We start from the raw sequence: 25606 nt of genomic DNA, 5'->3' as shown, positions 1-25606 counted from the left end.
CTATACCCCCATCTCGCACGCTATCCTTCTATACCCAAATCTCTCACGCTATCCTTCTATACCCCCATCTCGCGCGCTATCCTTCTATACCCCCATCTCGCACGCTATCCTTCTATACCCCCAACTAGCACGCTATCCTTCTATACCTCCATCTAGCACGCTATCCTTCTATATCTCCATCTAGCACTCTACCCTTCTATACCTCCATCTAACACTCTGTCCATCTATATCTCTAAGTATGAATATATACCTCCATTTATAATCACTCTTTTTATACATTTATCAATCTATCCTTTTACACCTCATCACTCTATACATTTATATATCACTCTATACCTCTAAATATTACTCTTTCCTTTCATACCTCTATCCTCTGCTCTATCCTTCTATACCTCAATCAATACCTATATCTATCAACCTATCCTTCTATACCTCTATCCTTCTCTATCCTTTTGTACTTCTATCTATTACTATCTTTGATACGTCAATCACTCTATCCTTCTATACCTCAAATTATCCTTCTATACCTCAATCTATCACTCCATCGCTATTTACTTTTATTCCTCTAATTACCATTTTATCCTTCTATACCTCTTATCACTCTATATATCACCATCCTTCTATACTTCTATCACAAGTAGTTACAAACAGCACAGGTTTTAAACTCTGGCCCTATATGGTGTATAATGTCTTTATAAATTTAAAAATGTTCTTGTGCGTTTTTCTTTTTGTCTCATGACTCCTGGGTGCTTTGTTGACTACAAACTTTCTTTACCAATCCGTGGGACAGACTGTTTGTTCCCACACTCGGGACTCTGATTCTCTATTGGTTACACCGACTCTTGGCCTCCCATCCTATTCTAACCACCTCTCGCTGGCTTTGTATTCATGTTACCTGATGAAATTGCTGTACAATATGACCTTGTTGCCATCTAATACACATTCAGATGTCATAAATCAGCACTGCAGAGATCTCCCTGTACTATGCCGTGCCTTGATTGTATTACTGTTGATGATATCTGGAAATGTGCATGTTCACCCTGGGCCATCTACTGTTGCTAGGCCCAATTCTGACTGGTGCTCTGATATCACTGATTTCTGCTCTCGTAAAAGCCTGGGTTTTCTGCACGTTAACACAAGAAGCTTATTACCTCAAATGGATCAATTGAAAGTGTGGGTTCACAGCTCCAATCCAGATGTGTTGGTCGTTACTGAGACGTGGTTAAGGAAGAGTGTTTTGAATGCTGATGTTAACCTTTCTGGTTATAACCTTTTTCAGCAAGACAGATCTTCCAAAGGTGTGGGAGTGGCAATCTTTATCAAGGATCACCGTCAGTGCTCGGTTGTCTCCACCAAGTCTGTCCCCAAACAATTTGATTTGCTGGTTTTAGGCATTAAACTTTCAAAGCCAACATTTCCTCATCTCCCACCCTTTGTAATGTGACTATCCCCGATGCTTCTCCCTCTTTTTCCCCTGCCCTGCTACAAAGTTTCTCCCTGCAGGCAGTCACTGAGTCTGATGTGCTAGAGGAGCCCCTGAAACTTGCTGCCCCTGTCATCATCAAGCCTATCTCTGACCTTTTTAACCTGTCTCTCCTTTCTGAGGAGGTGCCAATAATCAACTGACTGGCTTTCTTGATGTCTATAGTATTCTCTATGGTATGCAATCTGATTTCCGCTCAGGTTATGGATGTGTCACTACAACCTTAAAGGTCCTCAATGATGTCATCATTGCCCTTGATTCTAATCAATGTTGTGCTGCTATTTTTATTGACTTGGCCAAAGCTTTTGATACGGTAGACCATTCCATTATTGTGGTCCGGCTAAGGAGTATTGGTGTCTCTGAGGTGTCTTTGGCCTGGTTTGCTAACTACCTCTCTCGAAGAGTGCAGTGTATAAAGTCAGAAAATCTGCTGTCTCAGCCACTGCCTGTCACCAAGGGAGTACCCCAAGGCTCCATCCTAGGCCCCAAGCTCTTCTCAATTTACGTCAACAACATAGCTCAGGCAGTAGGAAGCTCTCTCATCCATTTATATGCAGATGATACAGTCATACACTCAGCTGGCCCCTCCCCGGATTATGTGTTAAATGCTCTACAACAAAGCTTTCTTAGTGTCCAACAAGCTTTCTCTACCCTTAACCTTGTTCTGACACCTCCAAAACAAAGGTCATGTGGTTTGGTAAGAAGAATGCCCCTCTCCCCACAGGTGTGATTACTACCTCTGAGGGTCTAGAGTTTGACGTAGTCCCCTCATACAAGTACTTGGGAGTATGGCTAGACGGTGCACTGTCCTTCTCTCATTACATATCAAAGCTGCAGGCTTAAGTTAAATCTAGACTTGGTTTCCTCAATCGTAATCGCTCCTCTTTCACAACAGCTGCCAAACTAACCCTGATTCAAATGACCATCCTTCCCATGTTAGATTATGGAGACATAATTTATAGATCGGCAGGTAAGTGTGCTCTCGAGCGGCTAGATGTACTTTACCATTTGGCCATCAGATTTGCCACCAATGCTCCTTATAGGACACATCACTGCACTCTATACTCCTCTGTAAACTGGTCATCTCTGTGTACCTGTCGCAAGACCCATTGGTTGATGCTTATTTATTAAACCCTCTTAAGCCTCACTCAAATCAAAATCAAATCAAATGTATTTATATAGCCCAGCTGATATCTCAAAGTGCTGTACAGAAACCCAGCCTAAAACCCCAAACAGCAAGCAATGCAAGTGTTGAAGCACGTTGGCTCGGAAAAACTCCCAAAGAAAGGCCAAAACCTAGGAAGAAACCTAGAGAGGAACCAGGCTATGAGGGGTGGCCAGTCCTCTTCTGGCTGTGCCGGGTGGAGATTATAACAGAACATGACCAAGATGTTAAAATGTTCAAAAATGACCAGCATGGTCAAATAATAGGTCTGGGACAGGTAGCGTGTCCGGTGAACAGGTCAGGATTCCATAGCCGCAGGCAGAACAGTTGAAACTGGAGCAGCAGCACGGCCAGGTGGACTGGGGACAGCAAGGAGTCATCATGCCAGGTAGTCCTGAGGCATGGTCCTACGGCTCAGGTCATCCGAGAGAGAGAAAGAAAGAGAGAAAGAGAGAATTAGAGAGAGCATACTTAAATTCACACAGCACACCGGATAAGACAGGAGAAGTACTCCAGACTCCCCCCAGTACTCCTCACTCCCCCTATCTGAGATATTTACTGCAGCCCTCATCCTCCACATACAACACCCATTCTGCCAGTCCCATTCTGTTTAAGGTCTTCAAAGCAGACACATCCCTGGGTCGTTCCTCTTTTCAGTTCGCTGCAGCTAGCGACTGGAACAAGCTGCAACAAACACTCAAACTGGACAGTTTCATCTCAATCTCTTCATTGAAACACTCAAAGACTCAATCATGGATCTTTGTGGTACTTTCTGGTTTACATTTCCCATGAATACCACTGGACAATCACAGAGTACCACAGGACATTTGCTAATACAAGTTAGTAATGATGGCTACCTATCTACAATACAGACTAGTAATGATAGTTAGATAGCTAACAATGCTAATACAAGTTAATAATGAGATGGCGCCGAAGAGGATGGTTGACGTTTTACATGCCCGTAACGAATTGTGCTATTTTGTTAGTTTTTTTGCGTTGTCTGTAAATTATTTTTAAAATGTATTTTGTACATAATGTTGCTACTACCATCTCTTATGACCGAAAATATCTTCTGGACATCAGAACTGGGGTTACTCACCACGAACTGGAAGAAAACTTTTCCTTTAAAGAGTCAGGCGAGAAAGAGAGAACAGAGAAGCTACGGCTGGTAAGACGAGGAGTGGGGGTGTGTTTTTGTCAATAACAGCTGGTGCACGACGTCTAATATTAAAGAAGTCTCAAGGTATTGCTTGCCTGAGGTAGAGTAACTTATGAAAAGCTGTAGACCACACTGTCTACCAAGAGTTCTCATCTATTTTTATTCCTCACCGTCTATTTACCACCATAGACCGATGCTGGCACTAAGACCGCACTCAAGCAACTCTATAAGGCCATAAGCAAACAAGAAAATGCTCACCCAGAAGTGTCTCTCCTAGTGGCCGGGGACTTTAATGCAGGCAAACTTAAATCAGTTTTACCAATTTTTTTGCCAGCATGTCACGTGCAACCAGAGGAATAAAACTCTTGACCACCTTTACATTACACACAGATGAGCACAAAGCTCTCCCCTGCCCTCCCTTGGCAAATCTGACTACAATTATATCCTCCTGATTCCTGCTTACAAGCAAAAACCAAAGCAGGAAGTACCAGTGACTCACTCAATAAGTGGTCAGATGATGCGGATGCTACACTACAGAACTTTTTTTGCTAGCGCAGACTGGAAAATGTTCCGGGATACATCCAATGGCATTGAAGAGTATACCACCTCAATCACAAGCTTCATCAATAAGTGCATTGACGACGCCCCCCCCCCACAATGACCGTAAATACATATCCCAACCAGAAGCCATGGATTACAGGCAACATCGGTATCGAGCTAAAGGCTAGAGCTGATGCTTTCAAAGAGAGGGACACTAATCTAGACGCCTATAAGAAATCCCGCTATGCCCTCCGACGAACCATCAAACAAGGAAAGCACCAATACAGGATTAAGATTGAATACTACTACACCGGCTCTGACGCTCGTCGGCAGTGGCAGGGCTTGAAAACTATTACTGGCTAAAAAGGGAAACCCAGACGCGAGCTGCCCAGTGACGCGAGCCTACCAGATGAGCTAAATGCCTTTTTTGCTCGCTTCAAGGCAAGCAACACTGAAGCATGCAGGAGAGCACCAGGAGAGTGCGATAACATTCTCGGTAGCCGATGTGAGCAATACCTTTAAACAGGTCATTCACAAAGCCGAGGGGCCAGATGGATTACTAGGAGGTGTACTCAAAACATGCGTGGACCAACTGGCAGGTGTCTTCACTGACATTTTCAACCTTTGACTGACTGAGTCTGTAATACCTACATGTTTCAAGCACCCACCATAGTCCCTGTGCCCAATGAAGCGAAGGTAACCTGCCTAAATGATTACCGCCCCATAGCCCTCACGTCAGTAGCCATAAAGTGCTTTGAAAGGCTGGTCATGACTCACATCAACAGCATCCTCCCGGATACCCTAGGACATCTCCAATTTGCATACCGCGACATAAGGAACACCTATGTGAGAATGCTGTTCATTGACTTCAGCTCAGAGTTCAACACCATAGTGCCCATGAAGCTCATCACTAAGCTAAGGACCCTGGGACTAAACACTTCTCTCTGCAAATGGATCCTGGACTTCCTGAGGGTGCCACCCCCAGGTGGTAAGGGTAGGCAACAACACATCTGCCACACTGATCCTCAACACTGGGGCCCCTCAGGGGTGTGTACTTAGTCCCCTTCTGTACTCCCTGTTCACCCACAACTGCGTGGCCAAACACGACTCCAACACCATTAAGTTTGTTGACGACACAACAGTGGTAGGCCTGATCACCGACAATGATGAGACAGCCTGTAGGAAGGCGGTCAGAGAACTGGTAGTGTGGTGCAGGACAACAACCTCTCCCTCAATGTGAGCAAGACAAAGGAGTTGATCGTGGATGACAGGAAAAGGTGGACCGAACAGGCCCCCATTAACATCAATGGGGCTGTAGTGGAGTGAGTTACAAGTTCCTTGGTGTCCACATCATCAACAAACTATCATGGTCCAAACAAACCAAGACCGTCATGAAGATAGCACGACAAAACCTTTTGTCCCTCAGGAGACTGAAAAGATTTGGCATGGGTCCCCAGATCCTCAGAAGTAGCTGCACCATCGAGAGCATCCTGACCGGTTGCATCACCGCCTGGTATGGCAACTGCTCAGCATCTGACCGCAAGGCGCTACAGAGGGTAGTGCGTACGGCCCAGTACATCACCGGGGCCAAGCTTCCTGCAATCCAGGAACTATATAATAGGTGGTGTGAGAGGAAAGCCCATAAAATTCTCCAGTCACCCAAGTCATATACTGTTTTCTCTGCTATCACACGACAAGCATTACCGGAGCTCTAAGTCTAAGACCAAAAGGCTCCTTTACAGATTCTACCCCCAAGCCATAAGACTGCTGAACAATTAATCAGATGGCCACCGGACTATTACATTTACCCCACACCAATTTGTTTTAACCCTAACCCTGGCTCACATAACACATCCTCACATTAGCACTAATCCTGACCTTAACACTAACCCACACCTTAACACTAACCCTCACCCTGACACTAACCCTCACCTTAACACTAACCCTCACCCTGACACTAACCCACACCTTAACACTAACCCTCACCCTGACACTAACCCTCACCCTGACACTAACCCTCACCTTAACACTAACCCTCACCCTGACACTAACCCTCACCTTAACACTAACCCTCACCCTGACACTAACCCTCACCTTAACACTAACCCTCACCCTGACACTAACCCTCACATTAGCACTAATCCTGACCTTAACACTAACCCACACCTTAACACTAACCCTCACCCTGACACTAACCCTCACCTTAACACTAACCCTCACCCTGACACTAACCCTCACCTTAACACTAACCCTCACCCTGACACTAACCCTCACCTTAACACTAACCCTCACCCTGACACTAACCCTCACCCTGACACTAACCCACACCTTAACACTAACCCTCACCCTGACACTAACCCTCACCTTAACACTAACCCTCACCCTGACACTAACCCTCACCTTAACACTAACCCTCACCCTGACACTAACCCTCACCCTGACACTAACCCTCACCCTGACACTAACCCTCACCCTAACACTAACCTGTATATTGCCTCGTTATTGTTATGTTATTGTGTTAATTTATATTATTTTTTTACTTTAGTTTATTTGGTAAATATTTTCTTAACTCTTGAACTACACTGATGTTAAGAGCTTGTAAGCATTTCACAGTAAGGTGTCATCTACAAGTCTCTGCTAGGTAAAGCCCAGCCTTACCTCAGCTCACTGGTCACCATAGCAGCACCCACCCGTAGCACGAGCTCCAGCAGGTATATCTCACTAGTCACCCCCAAAGCCAATTCTTCCTTTGGCCGCCTCTCCTTCCAGTTCTCTGCTGCCAATGACTGGAACGAATTGCAAAAATCTCTGAAGCTGGAGACTCTTACCTCCCTCACTAGCTTTAAGCACCAGCTGTTAGAGCAGCTCACAGATCTCTGCACCTGTACATAGCTCATCTGTAAATAGCCCATCCAATCTACCTCATCCCCATACTGTATTTATTTTTCTTGCTCCTTTGCACCCCAGTATCTCAACTTGCACATTCATCTTCTGCACATCCTACTATTCCAGTGTTTAATTGCTAAAGTCTAATTATTTTGCCACTATGGCCTATTTATTGTCTTACCCCCCTTATCCTACCTCATTTGCACAGGCTGTTTATAGATTTTTCTACTCTATTATTAATTGTATATTTGTTTATTCCATGTGTAACTCTGTGTTGTTGTATGTGTCGAACTGCTTCGCTTTATCTTGGCCAGGTCGCAGTTGCAAATGAGAACTTGTTCTCAACTAGCCTACCTGGTTAAATAAAGGGAACTTGTTCTCAACTAGCCTACCTGGTTAAATAAAGGGAACTTGTTCTCAACTAGCCTACCTGGTTAAATAAAGGGAACTTGTTCCCAACTAGCCTACCTGGTTAAATAAAGGGAACTTGTTCTCAACTAGCCTACCTGGTTAAATAAAGGTGAAGTAAAATAAAAAAGGTCTACACTTGTTGTATTCGGCGCATTTGACAAATAAAGTTTAATTTGATTATATAGCGAACAATACGTATACAGGCTAATTACAATAGTTAGCTTTATATCACTCTATCCTGTATTTTTGTTGATAATTTCCTGTATGTGTGTTTGTGTTAGATGGGGGTAACATTTTCCGCAGTGTTTGGAGTGATCCTGTATCGTATCACCATGCTGTCTATCTGGTCCATGAACCCAGACCCTGAGGCCAAGGCCTCTGTTAGGATGACCGTCACCACCACTGCCATCATCATCAACCTGCTTGTTGTATTGATACTGGATGAGATCTACGGAGCTATCGCTGTCTGGCTGACTAAACTGGGTAACACTAACACTTACCTGACCCTCACCCTAACACTGACACTATCGCTGTCTGGCTGACTAAACTGGGTAACACTAAAACAAACCTGACCCTCACCCTAACACTGACCCTATCACTGTCTGGCTGACTAAACTGGGTAACACTAAAACAAACCTGACCCTCACCCTAACACTGACCCTATCACTGTCTGGCTGACTAAACTGGGTAACACTAAAACAAACCTGACCCTCACCCTAACACTGACCCTATCACTGTCTGGCTGACTAAACTGGGTAACACTAAAACAAACCTGACCCTCACCCTAACACTGACCCTATCACTGTCTGGCTGACTAAACTGGGTAACACTAAAACAAACCTGACCCTCACACTAACACTGACCCTATCACTGTCTGGCTGACTAAACTGGGTAACACTAACACTAACCTGACCCTCACCCTAACACTGACCCTATCGCTGTCTGGCTGACTAAACTGGGTAACACTAAAACAAACCTGACCCTCACCCTAACACTAACACTGACCCTATTGCTGTCTGGCTGACTAAACTGGGTAACACTAAAACAAACCTGACCCTCACCCTAACACTAACCCTGACACTGACCCTATCGCTGTCTGGCTGACTGAACTGGGTAACACTGACCCTAACACTGACCCTATCGCTGTTTGGCTGTCTGGCTAACTAAACTGGGTAACACTAACCTGACCCTAACACTGACCCTCACCCTAACACTAACACTGACCCTATCGCTGTCTGGCTGACTAAACTGGGTAACACTAAAACAAACCTGACCCTCACCCTAACACTGACCCTATCGCTGTCTGGCTGACTAAACTGGGTAACACTAACCTGACCCTAACACTGACCCTCACCCTAACACTAACACTGACCCTATCGCTGTCTGGCTGACTAAACTGGGTAACACTAAAACAAACCTGACCCTCACCCTAACACTGACCCTATCGCTGTCTGGCTGACTAAGCTGGGTAACACTAACCTGACCCTAACACTGACCCTCACCCTAACACTAACACTGACCCTATCGCTGTCTGGCTGACTAAACTGGGTAACACTAAAACAAACCTGACCCTCACCCTAACACTGACCCTATCACTGTCTGGCTGACTAAACTGGGTAACACTAACCCTAACACTGACCCTATCACTGTCTGGCTCACTAAACTGGGTAACACTAACCTGACCCTGACACTGACCCTATCGCTGTCTGGCTGACTAAACTGGGTGACACTAACACTAATCTGACCCTCACCCTAACACTGACCCTTTCGCTGTCTGGCTCACTAAACTGGGTAACACTAACCTGACCCTCACCCTAACACTGACCCTCACCCTAACACTAACACTGACCCTATCGCTGTCTGGCTGACTGAACTGGGTAACACTGACCCTAACCCTAACACTAACACTGACCCTCGCCCTATCACTGCCTGGCTCACTGAGCTGGGCGGCAGGGTAGCCTAGTGGTTAGAGCGTTGGACTAGTAACCGGAAGGTTGCAAGTTCAAATCCCCGAGCTGACAAGGTACACATCTGTCATTCTGCCCCTGAACAGGCAGTTAGCCCACTGTTCCTAGGCCGTCATTGAAAATAAGAATTTGTTCTTAACTGACTTGCCTAGTTAAATAAAGGTAAAATAAAAATAAATAAATAAACTGAACTGGGTAACACTGACCCTAACACTAACCCTATCGCTGTCTGGCTCACTAAACTGGGTTACACTAACCCTCACCTTAACCCTCACCTTAACCCTAACACTAACCCTCACCCTGTCACTGTCTGGCTCACTGAACTGTTTAACACACACTTCTGATAACGTCTAATGATGTGATTGGCTGCTTGTCTTGTCTGTCAGAGGTTCCTAAGACAGAAGCGGAGTTTGAGGAGCGTCTGATTCTGAAATCGTTTCTGTTGAAGTCCATGAACACCTTTGCTCCTGTCTTCTATGTGGCATTCTTCAAGGGCAGGTGAGGGTGACCCTATCGCTGTCTGGCTGACTGAACTGGGTAACACTGACACTAACACTAACCCTGACTTCTGTTGAAGTCCATGAACACCTTTGCTCCTGTCTTCTATGTGGCATTCTTCAAGGGCAGGTGAGGGAGTGTGTGTGTGTGTTTTATTTATTCATTTTTATTGAACCTTTATATTGACAGGGAGTCATGTTGAGACCAAGGTCTCCTTTCCAAATGAGCCCTGTATAGCACCACAATACCAAATAATAAAACATTATACACATCAGTTCACTAGGAAAAGCCAAACAGAGATACACATACACAATCATAGAAAATAAACCCATGTTCCAGCATAAAGGTCCTCAATCATTCATCTGAATTGCTCTATAGGCACCAAATCATTTTTTTTTTTACTTTTGGAGATTATTCCACAAGTAAAATGCAATAAAACTAAAATCTGAGTTACCTAACTCTGTAGAGACCCAATTCATTTCCAGAGTTCGCCATCCCTGACACCGGGTGTGGTAACTCCTACGTGCAAAGGTTATTCATGATGTTAGGTACAGAGGGAGTTTTTGCAAAAGAGCTTTATGAATGAAAAGAGAGCAATGTAATTACTTTTATACAACGGGTGGGTCTAATCCTGGATGCTGATTGGTTAAAATTGTGTTCCAGACGGTATCTACAGGTCGTTATCAATAAAACATCACAAGGTGCAGAGCAATCAATTTTCCTTCTCGGGGCAAGGAGACCCCCAGCTCTACTAAAATCATTGACAACTTTGTGCCATTTTCAAGGGATTGTTAAATAAATGTTAACTATCTGGTTGTAATATCATTACTGCAACACATGTAATATCATCATTTACATTTACATTTACATTTAAGTCATTTAGCAGACGCTCTTATCCAGAGCGACTTACAAATTTACAAATTGGTGAATTCACCTTCTGACATCCAGTGGAACAGCCACTTTACAATAGTGCATCTAAATCATTAAGGGGGGGGGTGGTGAGAAGGATTACTTATCCTATCCTAGGTATTCCTTGAAGAGGTGGGGTTTCAGGTGTCTCCGGAAGGTGGTGATTGACTCCGCTGTCCTGGCGTCGTGAGGGAGTTTGTTCCACCATTGGGGGGCCAGAGCAGCGAACAGTTTTGACTGGGCTGAGCGGGAACTGTACTTCCTCAATGGTAGGGAGGCGAGCAGGCCAGAGGTGGATGAACGCAGTGCCCTTGCTTGGGTGTAGGGCCTGATCAGAGCCTGGAGGTACTGCGGTGCCGTTCCCCTCACAGCTCCGTAGGCAAGCACCATGGTCTTGTAGCGGATGCGAGCTTCAACTGGAAGCCAGTGGAGAGAGCGGAGGAGCGGGGTGACGTGAGAGAACTTGGGAAGGTTGAACACCAGACGGGCTGCGGCGTTCTGGATGAGTTGTAGGGGTTTAATGGCACAGGCAGGGAGCCCAGCCAACAGCGAGTTGCAGTAATCCAGACGGGAGATGACAAGTGCCTGGATTAGGACCTGCGCCGCTTCCTGTGTGAGGCAGGGTCGTACTCTGCGGATGTTGTAGAGCATGAACCTACAGGAACGGGCCACCGCCATGATGTTGGTTGAGAACGACAGGGTGTTGTCCAGGATCACGCCAAGGTTCTTAGCGCTCTGGGAGGAGGACACAATGGAGTTGTCAACCGTGATGGCGAGATCATGGAACGGGCAGTCCTTCCCCGGGAGGAAGAGCAGCTCCGTCTTGCCGAGGTTCAGCTTGAGGTGGTGATCCGTCATCCACACTGATATGTCTGCCAGACATGCAGAGATGCGATTCGCCACCTGGTCATCAGAAGGGGGAAAGGAGAAGATTAATTGTGTGTCGTCTGCATAGCAATGATAGGAGAGACCATGTGAGGTTATGACAGAGCCAAGTGACTTGGTGTATAGCGAGAATAGGAGAGGGCCTAGAACAGAGCCCTGGGGGACACCAGTGGTGAGAGCGCGTGGCGAGGAGACAGATTCTCGCCACGCCACCTGGTAGGAGCGACCTGTCAGGTAGGACGCAATCCAAGCGTGGGCCGCGCCGGAGATGCCCAACTCGGAGAGGGTGGAGAGGAGGATCTGATGGTTCACAGTATCGAAGGCAGCCGATAGGTCTAGAAGGATGAGAGCAGAGGAGAGAGAGTTAGCTTTAGCAGTGCGGAGCGCCTCCGTGATGCAGAGAAGAGCAGTCTCAGTTGAATGACTAGTCTTGAAACCTGACTGATTTGGATCAAGAAGGTCATTCTGAGAGAGATAGCGGGAGAGCTGGCCAAGGACGGCACGTTCAAGAGTTTTGGAGAGAAAAGAAAGAAGGGATACTGGTCTGTAGTTGTTGACATCGGAGGGATCGAGTGTAGGTTTTTTCAGAAGGGGTGCAACTCTCGCTCTCTTGAAGACGGAAGGGACGTAGCCAGCGGTCAGGGATGAGTTGATGAGCGAGGTGAGGTAAGGGAGAAGGTCCCCGGAAATGGTCTGGAGAAGAGAGGAGGGGATAGGGTCGAGCGGGCAGGTTGTTGGGCGGCCGGCCGTCACAAGAAGCGAGATTTCATCTGGAGAGAGGGGAGAAAGAGGTCAGAGCACAGGGTAGGGCAGTGTGAGCAGAACCAGCGGTGTCGTTTGACTTAGCAAACGAGGATCGGATGTCGTCGACCTTCTTTTCAAAATGGTTGACGAAGTCATCTGCAGAGAGGGAGGAGGGGGGGGGAGGGGAGGAGGATTCAGGAGGGAGGAGAAGGTGGCAAAGAGCTTCCTAGGGTTAGAGGCAGATGCTTGGAATTTAGAGTGGTAGAAAGTGGCTTTAGCAGCAGAGACAGAGGAGGAAAATGTAGAGAGGAGGGAGTGAAAGGATGCCAGGTCCGCAGGGAGGCGAGTTTTCCTCCATTTCCGCTCGGCTGCCCGGAGCTCTGTTCTGTGAGCTCGCAATGAGTCATCGAGCCACGGAGCGGGAGGGGAGGACCGAGCCGGCCTGGAGGATAGGGGACATAGAGAGTCAAAGGATGCAGAAAGGGAAGAGAGGAGGGTTGAGGAGGAAGAATCAGGAGAAAGGTTGGAGAAGGTATGAGCAGAGGGAAGAGATGATAGGATGGAAGAGGAAAGAGTAGCGGGGGAGAGAGAGCGAAGGTTGGGACGGCGCGATACCATCCGAGTAGGGGCAGTGTGGGAAGTGTTGGATGAGAGCGAGAGGGAAAAGGATACAAGGTAGTGGTCGGAGACTTGGAGGGGAGTTGCAGTGAGGTTAGTGGAAGAACAGCATCTAGTAAAGATGAGGTCGAGCGTTTTGCCTGCCTTGTGAGTAGGGGGGAAGGTGAGAGGGTGAGGTCAAAAGAGGAGAGGAGTGGAAAGAAGGAGGCAGAGAGGAATGAGTCAAAGGTAGACGTGGGGAGGTTAAAGTCGCCCAGGACTGTGAGAGGTGAGCCGTCCTCAGGAAAGGAGCTTATCAAGGCATCAAGCTCATTGATGAACTCTCCGAGGGAACCTGGAGGGCGATAAATGATAAGGATGTTAAGCTTGAAAGGGCTGGTAACTGTGACAGCATGGAATTCAAAGGAGGCGATAGATAGATGGGTAAGGGGAGAGAGAGAGAATGACCACTTGGGAGAGATGAGGATCCCGGTGCCACCACCCCGCTGACCAGAAGCTCTCGGGGTGTGCGAGAACACGTGGGCGGACGAAGAGAGAGCAGTAGGAGTAGCAGTGTTATCTGTGGTGATCCATGTTTCCGTCAGTGCCAGGAAGTCGAGGGACTGGAGGGAGGCATAGGCTGAGATGAACTCTGCCTTGTTGGCCGCAGATCGGCAGTTCCAGAGGCTACCGGAGACCAGGAACTCCACGTGGGTCGTGCGCGCTGGGACCACCAGATTAGGGTGGCCGCGGCCACGCGGTGTGGAGCGTTTGTATGGTCTGTGCAGAGAGGAGAGAACAGGGATAGATAGACACATAGTTAACAGGGTACAGAAGAGGCTACGCTAATGCAAAGGAGATTGGAATGACAAGTGGACTACACGTCTCGAATGTTCAGAAAGTTAAGCTTACGTAGCAAGAATCTTATTGACTAAAATGATTGAAATGATACAGTACTGCTGGAGTAGGCTAGCTGGTAGTGGGTGCGATGTTGACACTACACTAATCAAGTCGTTCCGTCGAGTGTAATAGTTTCTACAGTGCTGCTATTCGGGGGCTAGCTGGCTAGCTAGCAGGTTAATTGCGTTACGTTACTTTAAAAGAGCGACAATAGCTGGCTAGCTAACCTAGAAAATCGCTCTAGGCTACACAATTGTCTTAGATACAAAGACGGCTATGTAGCTAGCTAGCTACGATCAAACAAAACAAACCGTTGTACTGTAATAGTTACTACAGTGCTGCTATTCGGGGGCTAGCTGGCTAGCTACGTTAGAAGAACGACAATAGCTGGCCAGCTAACCTAGAAAATCGCTCTAGACTACACAATTGTCTTAGATACAAAGACGGCTATGTAGATACAAAGACGGCTATGTAGCTGGCTAGCTACGATCAAACAAATCAAACCGTTGTACTGTAATGAAGTGAAATGAAAGTGTGATACTACCTGTGGAGCGACGCGGAATGTTGACCGGGTAGTTGGAGTTCAATTCGGTAGAGGTTGGCTAGCTGTTGGCTAGCTAGCTAGCAGCATTTCCTACGTTAAGGACGACAAATAGCTGGCTAGCTAACCTCGGTAACCTCGGTAAATTAAGATAATCACTCTAAGTCTACACACTCTAAACTGCACAATTATCTTGGATACGAAGACAGCGAAGACAACTATGTAGCTAGCTGACACTACGCTAATCGAGTCGTTCAGTTGACCCATCAGCGCGACACGCCCCCCAATGTGAGTGAGTGTGTTGATGAAACGCGTTTTGCTAGCCTGATTTCAAATCAAATCAAATCAAATTGTATTTGTCACATACACATGGTTAGCAGATGTTAATGCGAGTGTAGCAAAATGCTTGTGCTTCTAGTTCCGACAATGCAGTAATAACCATGAAGTAATCTAACTAACAATTCCTAAACTACTGTCTTATACACAGTGTAAGGGGATAAAGAATATGTACATAAGGATATATGAATGAGTGATGGTACAGAGCAGCATAGGCAAGATACAGTAGATGGTATCGAGAACAGTATATACATATGAGATATATGAAACAAAGTGGCATAGTTAAAGTGGCTAGTGATACATGTATTACATAAGGATGCAGTCAATGATATAGAGTACAGTATATACGTATGCATATGAGATGAATAATGTAGGGTAAGTAACATTATATAAGGTAGCATTGTTTAAAGTGGCTTGTGATATATTTACATCATTTCCCATCAATTCCCATTATTAAAGTGGCTGGAGTTGAGTCAGTGACAGTGTGTTGGCAGCAGCCACTCAATGTTAGTGGTGGCTGTTTAACAGTCTGATGGCCTTGAGATAGAAGCTGTTTTTCAGTCTCTCGGTCCCAGCTTTGATGCACCTGTACTGACCTCGCCTTCTGGATGATAGCGGGGGGAACAGGCAGTGGCTCGGGTGGTAGATGTCCTTGATGATCTTTATGGCCTTCCTGTAACATCGGGTGGTGTAGGTGTCCTGGAGGGCAGGTAGTTTGCCCCCGGTGATGCGTTGTGCAGACCTCACTACCCTCTGGAGAGCCTTACGGTTGTGGGCGGAGCAGTTGCCGTACCAGGCGGTGATACAGCCCGCCAGGATGCTCTCGATTGTGCATCTGTAGAAGTTTGTGAGTGCTTTTGGTGACAAGCCGAATTTCTTCAGCCTCCTGAGGTTTCTGCGCCTTCCTGCGCCTTCTTCACGATGCTGTCTGTGTGAGTGGACCAATTCAGTTTGTCTGTGATGTGTATGCCGAGGAACTTAAAACTTGCTACTCTCTCCACTACTGTTCCATCGATGTGGATAGGGGGGTGTTCCCTCTGCTGTTTCCTGAAGTCCACAATCATCTCCTTAGTTTTGTTGACGTTGAGTGTGAGGTTATTTTCCTGACACCACACTCCGAGGTCCCTCACCTCCTCCCTGTAGGCCGTCTCGTCGTTGTTGGTAATCAAGCCTACCACTGTTGTGTCGTCCGCAAACTTGATGATTGTCCGGATTGATTGAATATGTCCGTAAACACACCAGCCAGCCGGTCTGCGCATGCTCTGAGGGCGCGGCTGGGGATGCCGTCTGGGCCTGCAGCCTTGCGAGGGTTAACATGTTTAAATGTTTTACTCACCTCGGCTGCAGTGAAGGAGAGACCGCATGTTTCCGTTGCAGGCCGTGTCAGTGGCACTGTATTGTCCTCAAAGCGGGCAAAAAAGTTATTTAGTCTGCCTGGGAGCAAGACATCCTGGTCCGTGACTGGGCTGGATTTCTTCCTGTAGTCCGTGATTGACTGTAGACCCTGCCACATGCCTCTTGTGTCTGAGCCGTTGAATTGAGATTCTACTTTGTCTCTGTACTGACGCTTAGCTTGTTTGATAGCCTTACGGAGGGAATAGCTGCACTGTTTGTATTCAGTCATGTTACCAGACACCTTGCCCTGATTAAAAGCAGTGGTTCGCGCTTTCAGTTTCACGCGAATGCTGCCATCAATCCACGGTTTCTAGTTAGGGAATGTTTTAATCGTTGCTATGGGAACGACATCTTCAACGCACGTTCTAATGAACTCGCACACCGAATCAGCGTATTCGTCAATGTTGTTATCTGACGCAATACGAAACATGTCCCAGTCCACGTGATGGAAGCAGTCTTGGAGTGTGGAGTCAGCTTGGTCGGACCAGCGTTGGACAGACCTCAGCGTGGGAGCTTCTTGTTTTAGTTTTTGTCTGTAGGCAGGTATCACCAAAATGTAGTCGTGGTCAGCTTTTCCAAAAGGGGGGTGGGGCAGGGCCTTATATGCGTCGCGGAAGTTAGAGTAACAGTGATCCAAGGTTTTTCCACCCCTGGTTGCGCAATCGATATGCTGATAAAATTTAGGGAGTCTTGTTTTCAGATTAGCCTTGTTAAAATCCCCAGCAACAATGAATGCAGCCTCCGGATAAATGGTTTCCAGTTTGCAAAGAGTTAAATAAAGTTCGTTCAGAGCCATCGATGTGTCTGCTTGGGGGGGATATATACGGCTGTGATTATAATCGAAGAGAATTCTCTTGGTAGATAATGCGGTCTACATTTGATTGTGAGGAATTCTAAATCAGGTGAACTGAAGGATTTGAGTTCCTGTATGTTTCTTTCATCGCACCATGCCTCGTTAGCCATAAGGCATACACCCCCACCCCTCTTCTTACCAGAAAGGTGTTTGTTTCTGTCGGCGCGATGCGTGGAGAAACCCGTTGGCTGCACCGCCGGATAGCGTCTCTCCAGTGAGCCATGTTTCCGTGAAGCACAGAACGTTACAGTCTCTGATGTCCCTCTGGAATGCTACCCTTGCTCGGATTTCATCAACCTTGTTGTCAAGAGACTGGACATTGGCAAGAAGAATGCTAGGAAGTGGGGCACGATGTGCCCGTCTCCGTAGTCTGACCAGAAGACCGCCTCGTTTCCCTCTTTTTCGGAGTCGTTTTTGGGTCGCTGCATGCGATCCTTTCCGTTGTCCTGTTTGTAAGGCAGAACACAGGTTCCGCGTCGCGAAAAACATATTCTTGGTCGTACTGATGGTGAGTTGACGCTGATCTTATATACAGTAGTTCTTCTCGACTGTATGTAATGAAACCTAAGATGACCTGGGGTACTAATGTAAGAAATAACACGTAAAAAAAAACAAAAAAACGCATGGTTTCCTAGGAACGCGAAGCGAGGCGGCCATCTCTGTCGGCGCTGGAAGTATTCAACCACTGATTTACAGTACTCCACCATTTATTTATCACAACGTGAATTTCACAAAATGTTTAATTCTGTGTTTGGTTTATCCGGGACAATGTGGTCTGTCAGGACTTCCAATGTAGCTGCTATTTGCTTGCAGAGGCCTACAAGTGCAAACTGGCTACTTTTAGCAAACAAGTAGCGAACGTACACAAGCTACTGGGGAATCCACACCCGCCTACTTCTTCTTTGTCTTCTACCCCAGTAGTCAGATGCCGCTCTGGCCTAGTGGAAGTGTCTCCGCTGTGTCGGCTCTCTACAGTCGACTGGCCGTTACTCTGCAGGGATCCCTCCCAGAAGGGGTCTTCCCCTTTTCTGGATAATGGAGTTAGTAGGATGTTTCTGTTCTGAATCCGACCAAACAGCCATGGAGACATGTCACTCGCCGTGGAAGTTGAAAACAGAGACCTCTGGCAATGGGGGCCTCCTTGGCGAAGGTGAGCCCGGACCGGACACAGACTAGAAACAGCTTCGATGCCCTGGTTCCAGAGGTTACGGCGCCGCCTTCCCTGGGGGCTTAAGATTTGAGATCGGATACAGAGGTACCTGCGCCTTCGTCCTCTATTTTGTCTCCCTCTCCGGTGGCATCTACCTTGGGTTCAGATCCTCAGAGCTCCGCCCTCGTCGGACCGTGAGTCTATCTAAGACTGCAGCTCAACCTTTTTGTTTCAGTCTGTTGTTTCAGAAGTTTTATTTTTTTATTTTTTTATTTATTTTTTTCATAAGTGTTTGTGTCAAAACCTGCTACCAACTAGCCAGGTAGCCAGCTAGGTTGCAATGGAACCCGCTTCGACCTAGATTAGCTAACAAACTTTTCCAGCACTGTAGAAGCTGTGTTTATTGCGCTCTTGTCTGGGACAATATTGACAATCTGGAGTTCCAATGTGGCAATTGTTTGCTTATGGAGGATTACAGGAATGAGGTGACATTCCTTAGCAAGCAAATTTCAATTCTGCACAGACTTTGGGGAAAACGCAAATTGGAACTTTCTCGTTCTCACCCATTAGCTGAAACATAAATAATATTGTCATGTCTACTTCTGATAAGCTTCCCAGTAAATCAATAAAATAGATCAAGCATCCCAGGAAAGTGCTAAAAATAGCCCATATTAGCATATGTAGTTTAAAAGGAACAAGGTTCATGAAATCAATATCTTGCTAGAAATAGACAACATTCATTGAAAAATCCAAGATGCCGTTGCAGTAGGACGTGTGTATCTGACTTTGTCTTATCCCGTGTCTTATCCCGTGTCTTATCCCGTGTATATAGCCAGTCTTTTTCATATATATCTTAATATCACTTTCTATCTACGAACTAAATATACTTTCCTGCAACCCGCTTCACCCAATGTGGTACGGATCTGCTTTTTTTATTCCTTATAACTTCCATCAGGAGCTAGCCAGCTAACAAGCCTTTGTTAGCCACGGCTAGCGGTCTTCGCCTTTTTCCCCGTCATCAGCCAGCCTTAGATCGGACATCACCTGCCAGTCTGCACAGCTCGATATCAACCTAGAGTCTATTGGACTGCTTCTCTCTACCATATCACCAGATTCCTGCCGCTCTGGATCATTACACCAGATCATCGCAGCTAGCAAGCTGAAAACGAGTGGCTACTGTTAGCTAACGCCCCTGTTACAAAGCCTATAGGGAGGTCAGAGACCTGACCGGGAGGTGCCAGAAAAACAACCTATACCTCAACGTAACCAAGACTAAGGAGATGATTCTGGACTACAGGAAAAGGAGGGCCGAGCACACCCCCATTCTCATCGATGGGGCTGCAGTGGAGCAGGTTGCGAGCTTCAAGCTCCTTGGTGTCCCCGTCACCAATAAACTAACATGGTCCAAACACAAGACAGTCGTGAAGAGAGACACCTCTGCTGTCTTCAACCAGGATCTCAGCAATCACTGCTTCATTGCCTGCGTCCGTAATGGGTCCGCAGTCAATCAACCACCTCTCATCACTGTCAATTGCTCCCTAAAACACTTCAGCAAGCAGGCCTTTCTATTCGACCTGGCCCAGGTATCCTGGAAGGATATTGACCTCATTCTGTCAGTAGAGGATGCCTGGTTATTCTTTAAAAGTGCTTTCCTCACCATCTTAAATAAGCATGCCCCATTCCAAAAATGAACTAAGAATAGATATAGCCCTTGGTTCACTCCAGACTTGACTGCCCTTGACCAGCACAAAAACTGTGGCGCACTGTACTAATAGTCCCCGCAATATGCAACTTTTCAGGGAAGTCAGGAACCAATATACACAGTCCGTTAGGGAAGCAAAGGCTAGCTTTTTCAAACAGAAATTTGCATCTTGCAGCACAAATTCCAGAAAGTTTTGGGACACTGTAAAGTCCATGGAAAATAAGAGTACCTCCTCCCAGCTGCCCACTGCACTGAGGCTAGGAAACTCCGATAAATCCACTATGATCGAGAATTTCAATAAGCATTTCACTACGGCTGGCCACGCTTTCCACCTGGCAACCCCAACCCCGGGCCAACAGCTCTACACCCCCCGCAGCAACTGGCCCAAGCCTCCCCCACTTCTACTTCACCCAAATCCAGACAGCTGATGTTCTGAAAGAGCTGCAAAATCTGGATCCCTACAAATCAGCTGGGCTAGACATTCTGGAAGCTCTCTTCCTAAAATTATCTGCCCAAATTGTTGCAAACCCTATTACTAATCTGTTAAACCTCTCGTTCGTATCGTCTGATATTCTTAAAGATTTGAAAGCGGCCGAGGTCATCCCCCTCTTTAAAGTGGGAGACAATCTAGACCCAAACTGATACAGAAATATCATCCATCCTGCCCTGCCTTTCTAAAGTCTTTGAAAGCCAAGTGAAGATCACCGACCATCTCGAATCCCACCTTACCTTCTCCCCTATGCAATCCTGTTTCCGAGCTGGTCACGAGTACTCATGGGTGCACCTTAGCCGTGCTCAAGGTCCTAAACGATATCATAACCACCATCGATAAAAACAGTACTGTGCAGCCATCTTCATCGACCTGGTCAAGGCTTTTGACTCTGTCAATCACCGTATTCTTATAGGCAGACTCAATAGCCTTAGTTTCTCTAATAACTGCCTCGTCTGGTTCACTAACGACTTATCAAATAGAGTTCAGTGTGTCAAATCAGAGGGCCTGTTTTCCGGACCTCTGGTAGTCTCTATGGCAGTGCCACAGGGTTTTAAATCTCGGGCCGACGCTTTTCTCAGTATATATCAATGATGTCTCTCTTGCTGCGGGTGATTCTTTGATTCACCTCGACGCAGATGACACCATTATGTATACATCTGGCACTTCTTTGGACACTGGGTTAACCAACCACCAAACAACGCTTCAATGCCATAGAACACTTCCTATTTCGCATCAAAGCCTCCTTTACTCATGCTGCCATACATGCCCTCATAAAACTGACTATCCTACCGATCCTCAACTTCTGCACTGTCATTTACAAAATAGCCTCCCTCACTCTACTCAGCAAATTGGATGCAGTCTATCACAGTGCCATCCGTTTTGTCACCAAAGCCCCATATACTACCCACCATTGCGACCTGTATGCTCTCATTGGCTTGTCCTTGCTACATATTCATCACCAAACCCACTGGCTCCAGGTCATCTATAAGGCTTTGCTAGGTAAAGCTCCGCCATATCTCAGCTCACTGGTCACCATAGCAATACCCACCCATAGCACGCGTTCTAGCAGGTATATTTCACTGGTCATACCCAAAGCCAACTCCTCAATTGGCCGCCTTTCCTTCCAGTTCTCTGCTGCCAATGACTGGAACAAATTGCAAAAATCACTGAAGTTGGAGACTTATATCTCCCTCACTAACTTCAAGCATCGGCTGTCAGAGCAGCTTACCGATCACTGCGGCTGTCCACAGCCCATCTGTAAATAGCCCATCCAACCAACTGCCTACCTCATCCCCATATTTTTTTTTTTTTTTTTTATGCTCTTCTGCGCACCAGTATTTCTACTTGCACATCCTCATCTGCACATCTATCACTCCAGTGTTAATTGCTAAATTATAATTTCTTCGCCACTATGGCCTATTTATTGCCTTACCTCCTTACTTCATTTGCACACTCTAAGGTCCTGGGTGTCGTGAGGGTGAAATCAGGCGCAGGAAAGCAGAGTTCAATAAAGTGCTTTTTTTATGCACACACGGTGAACTATGGTCACCCCACTTACAGGTGCTTAAACCAAATGCCCCTGACACAGGGAAACAAAAACAATCTAGCACTAAATACACAAACATGTACATCTAATGCCAACACCAGGGTTACAACAATCAATCCCGCACAAAGAACCAGGCGGGCCGGCTGACAAATAAAGCCTCACTAATTACAACCAACTCAAAACAGGTGTACTCAATAAACACATAAGGAGGGGGAGAAAAGAATCAGTGGCAGCTAGTAGGCCAGCGACGACGACCGCCGAGCGCCACCCGAACAGGAAGGGGAGCCACCTTCGGTTGGAGTCGTGACACACACTGTATACAGATTTTCTATTGTGTTATTGACTGTACGTTTGTTTATCCCAACAACTCTGTTGTTTTTGTCGCACTGCTTTGCTTTATCTTGGCCAGGTCGCAGTTGTAAATGAGAACTTGTTCTCAACTGGCCGACTTGGTTAAATAAAGGTGAAATAAAAATAGAATAATAAATTGGCTGGCCAGGATGTCATTGTTATTTCGCGCTCTATCAATTACTGTGGCGGGCCGGGCGCATGCATGCTGACATGGTCGCCAGTTGTACAGTGTTTCCTCCAACACGTAGGTGCCGCTGGCTTCCGGTTTAAGCGGGCAGTGTGTCAAGAAGCAGTGCGGCTTGGCAAGGCTGTGTTTCGGAGGATGCATGGATCTCAACCTTCGCCTCTCACGAGTCTGTACGGGAGTTGCAGCGATGGGACAAGACTGTAACTACCAATTGGATATAATAAAAAGTTAAAAAACAGTTAAAAAAAAACACAAAACAATGACAAGCCACCAGGGTCTGACAAATTGGATGGAAAATGACTGAGGATAATAGCAGACTATATTGTCACTCCTATTTGCCATATTTTTGATTTAAGCCTACTAGAAAGTGTGTGCCCTTTCATTCCGCTACCTAAGAATAGTAAAGCCCCCTTTACTGGCTCAAATAGTCAACCAATCAGCCTGTTACTAACCCTTTTTAGTTAACTTTTGGAAAAAATTGTATTTGACCAGATACAATGCTATTTTACATTTAAATAATTTAAAACAGATTTTCAGCACGTTTATAGAGAAGGACATTCAACACGCACAGCACTTACACGAATTACTGATAATTGGCTGAGAGAAGTTGATGATGAAAAGATTATAGGGGCTGTTTTGTTAGACTTCGGTGCTGGTCATAGTCTGCTGCTGGAAAAACATTATGGCTCTAGACCCCCTGCTATAATGTGGATAAAGAGTTTCCTGTCTAACAGAAACACAGAGGCTGTTCTTCAATGGATGCCTCTCCAACATAATCCAGGTAGAATCAGGAATTCCCCAAGGTAGCTGTCTACACCCCTTACTTTTTTAATCTTTACTAACGACATGCCACTGACTGTGAGTAAAGCCAGAGTGTCTATTTATGTGGATGACTCAACACTATATAAGTCAGCTACTACAGCGACTGAAATGACTGCGTGGATGGCAAGGAATACATTTGTCCTAAATAATTTTTTAAAACTAAAAGCATTGTGTTTGGGACTAAATCCAAATATTGTTTAATTTGCTTGACAGCTATAGCGGTGATGAAAGTGGACCAGCTGACAATGCCAAACTCTTTCCAAAAGCTGATGAAACAGGCTAAATTATGCATGTTGTTTACTTAGCTAGGTACCTAATTACATTGCCTTCAGAAAGTATTCACACCCCTTGAGTTTTTCCATATTTTGTTACATTACAACTTCTTCTAAAATTGATTTAAATGTTGTTTTTTCTCATCAATCTACACACAATACCCCATAATGACAAACCAAAAACAGTTGTTTATTTTGGCTAATTTCTGAAATAAAACTAAAATTTAAAATTTAAGTAAGTATTTAGACCCTTTACTCAAGCACATTTGGCAGCGATTGCAGCCTTGAGAATTCCTGGCACACCTGTATTTTGGGGAGTTTATCCCATTCTTCTCTGCAGATCCTCAAGCTCTGTCAGGTTGGATGGGGAGTATCGCTGCACAGCTATTTTCAGGTCTCTCCAGAGATGTTAGATCGGGTTCAAGTCTGGGTTCTGGCTGTGCCACTCAAGGACATTCAGAGACTTGTCCCGAAGCCATGCCTGCGTTGTCTTGAATGTTTGCTTAGGGTCCTTGTCCTGATGGAAGGTGAACCTTTGCCCCAGTCTGAGGTCCTGAGCACTCTGGAGAAGGTTTTCATCAAGGATCTCTTGGCACTTTCCTCCATTAATCTTTCCCTCGATCCTGACTAGCCTCCTAGTCCCTGCTGCTGAAAAACATAATTACACCATGATGCTGGCACCACCATGCGTCAAATGTAGGGATGATGCCAGATGTGATGCTTGGCGTTGAGGCCAAAGTGTTCAATCTTGATTTCATCAGACCAGAGAATCTTGTTTCTCATGGTCTGAGCATCCTTTTAGGTGCCTTTTGACAAACTCCAAGTGGGCTGTCATGTGCCTTTTCCTGAGGAGGAGCTTCCGTCTGGCCACTCTACCATAAAGGCTTAATTGATAGAGTGCTGCAGAGATGGTTGTCCTTCTGGCAGGTTCTCCCAACTCCACAGAGGAACACCGGCGCTCTGTCAGAATGACCATCAGGTTCTTGGTCACTTCTCTGACCAAGGCCCTTCTCCCCCAATTGCTTAGTTTGGCCGGGTGGCCAGCTCTAGGAAAAGTCTTGGTTCCAAACTTCTTCCATTTCAGAATGATGGAGGCCACTGTGTTCTTGGGGACCTTCAATGCGGCAAAAATCTTTTGGTACCTTTCTCTAGATCTGTGACTTGACAATTCCTTCGACTTCATTGCTTGGTTTTGCTCTGACATGCACTGCCAACATGCACTGTGGGACCTTATATAGACATATATATGTGTCTTTCCAAATCGTGTCCAATCAATTGAATTTACTACAGGTGGACTCCAATCAAGTTCTAGAAACATCTCAAGGATGATCAATGGAAACAGGATGCACCTGAGCTCAATTTTGAGTCTCATAACAAAGGGTCTGATTTACTTATGTAAATAAGTTATTTCATTTTTTATTTTTTTTTACGCTGATTCGGTGTGCGAGTTCATTAGAACGTGCGTTGAAGATGTCGTTCCCATAGCAACGATTAAAACATTCCCTAACCAGAAACCGTGGATTGATGGCAGCATTCGCGTGAAACTGAAAGCGTGAACCATTGCTTTTAATCAGGGCAAGGTGACCAGAAACATGACCGAATACAAACAGTGTAGCTATTCCCTCCGCAAGGCAATCAAACAAGCTAAGCGTCAGTATAGAGACAAAGTAGAATCTCAATTCAACGGCTCAGACACAAGATGTATGTGGCAGGGTCTACAGTCAATCACGGACTACAAGAAGAAAACCAGCCCAGTCACGGACCAGGATGTCTTGCTCCCAGGCAGACTAAATAACTTTTTTGCCCGCTTTGAC

At 46.1% G+C, this 25606-nt stretch overlaps 1 protein-coding gene across 1 annotated transcript in view; it reads left to right on the top strand.

The window, feature by feature from the left end:
• The window catches only part of LOC135556809 (anoctamin-1-like), a 191368-nt gene that overhangs the window by 143500 nt on the left and 22262 nt on the right, over positions 1-25606 (top strand). Inside the window, 2 exon segments of the mRNA XM_064990257.1 lie at positions 7926-8127; positions 9998-10109. Coding sequence (XP_064846329.1) covers positions 7926-8127; positions 9998-10109 — 314 coding nt within the window.

This window comes from Oncorhynchus masou, chromosome 15 (genome assembly GCF_036934945.1).
Source record: "Oncorhynchus masou masou isolate Uvic2021 chromosome 15, UVic_Omas_1.1, whole genome shotgun sequence".
In the NCBI taxonomy this organism is placed as follows: Eukaryota; Metazoa; Chordata; class Actinopteri; order Salmoniformes; family Salmonidae; genus Oncorhynchus; species Oncorhynchus masou.
The sequence above is the reverse complement of the archived record's forward strand: the minus strand, read 5'-3'. Positions and strand labels throughout refer to the sequence as shown.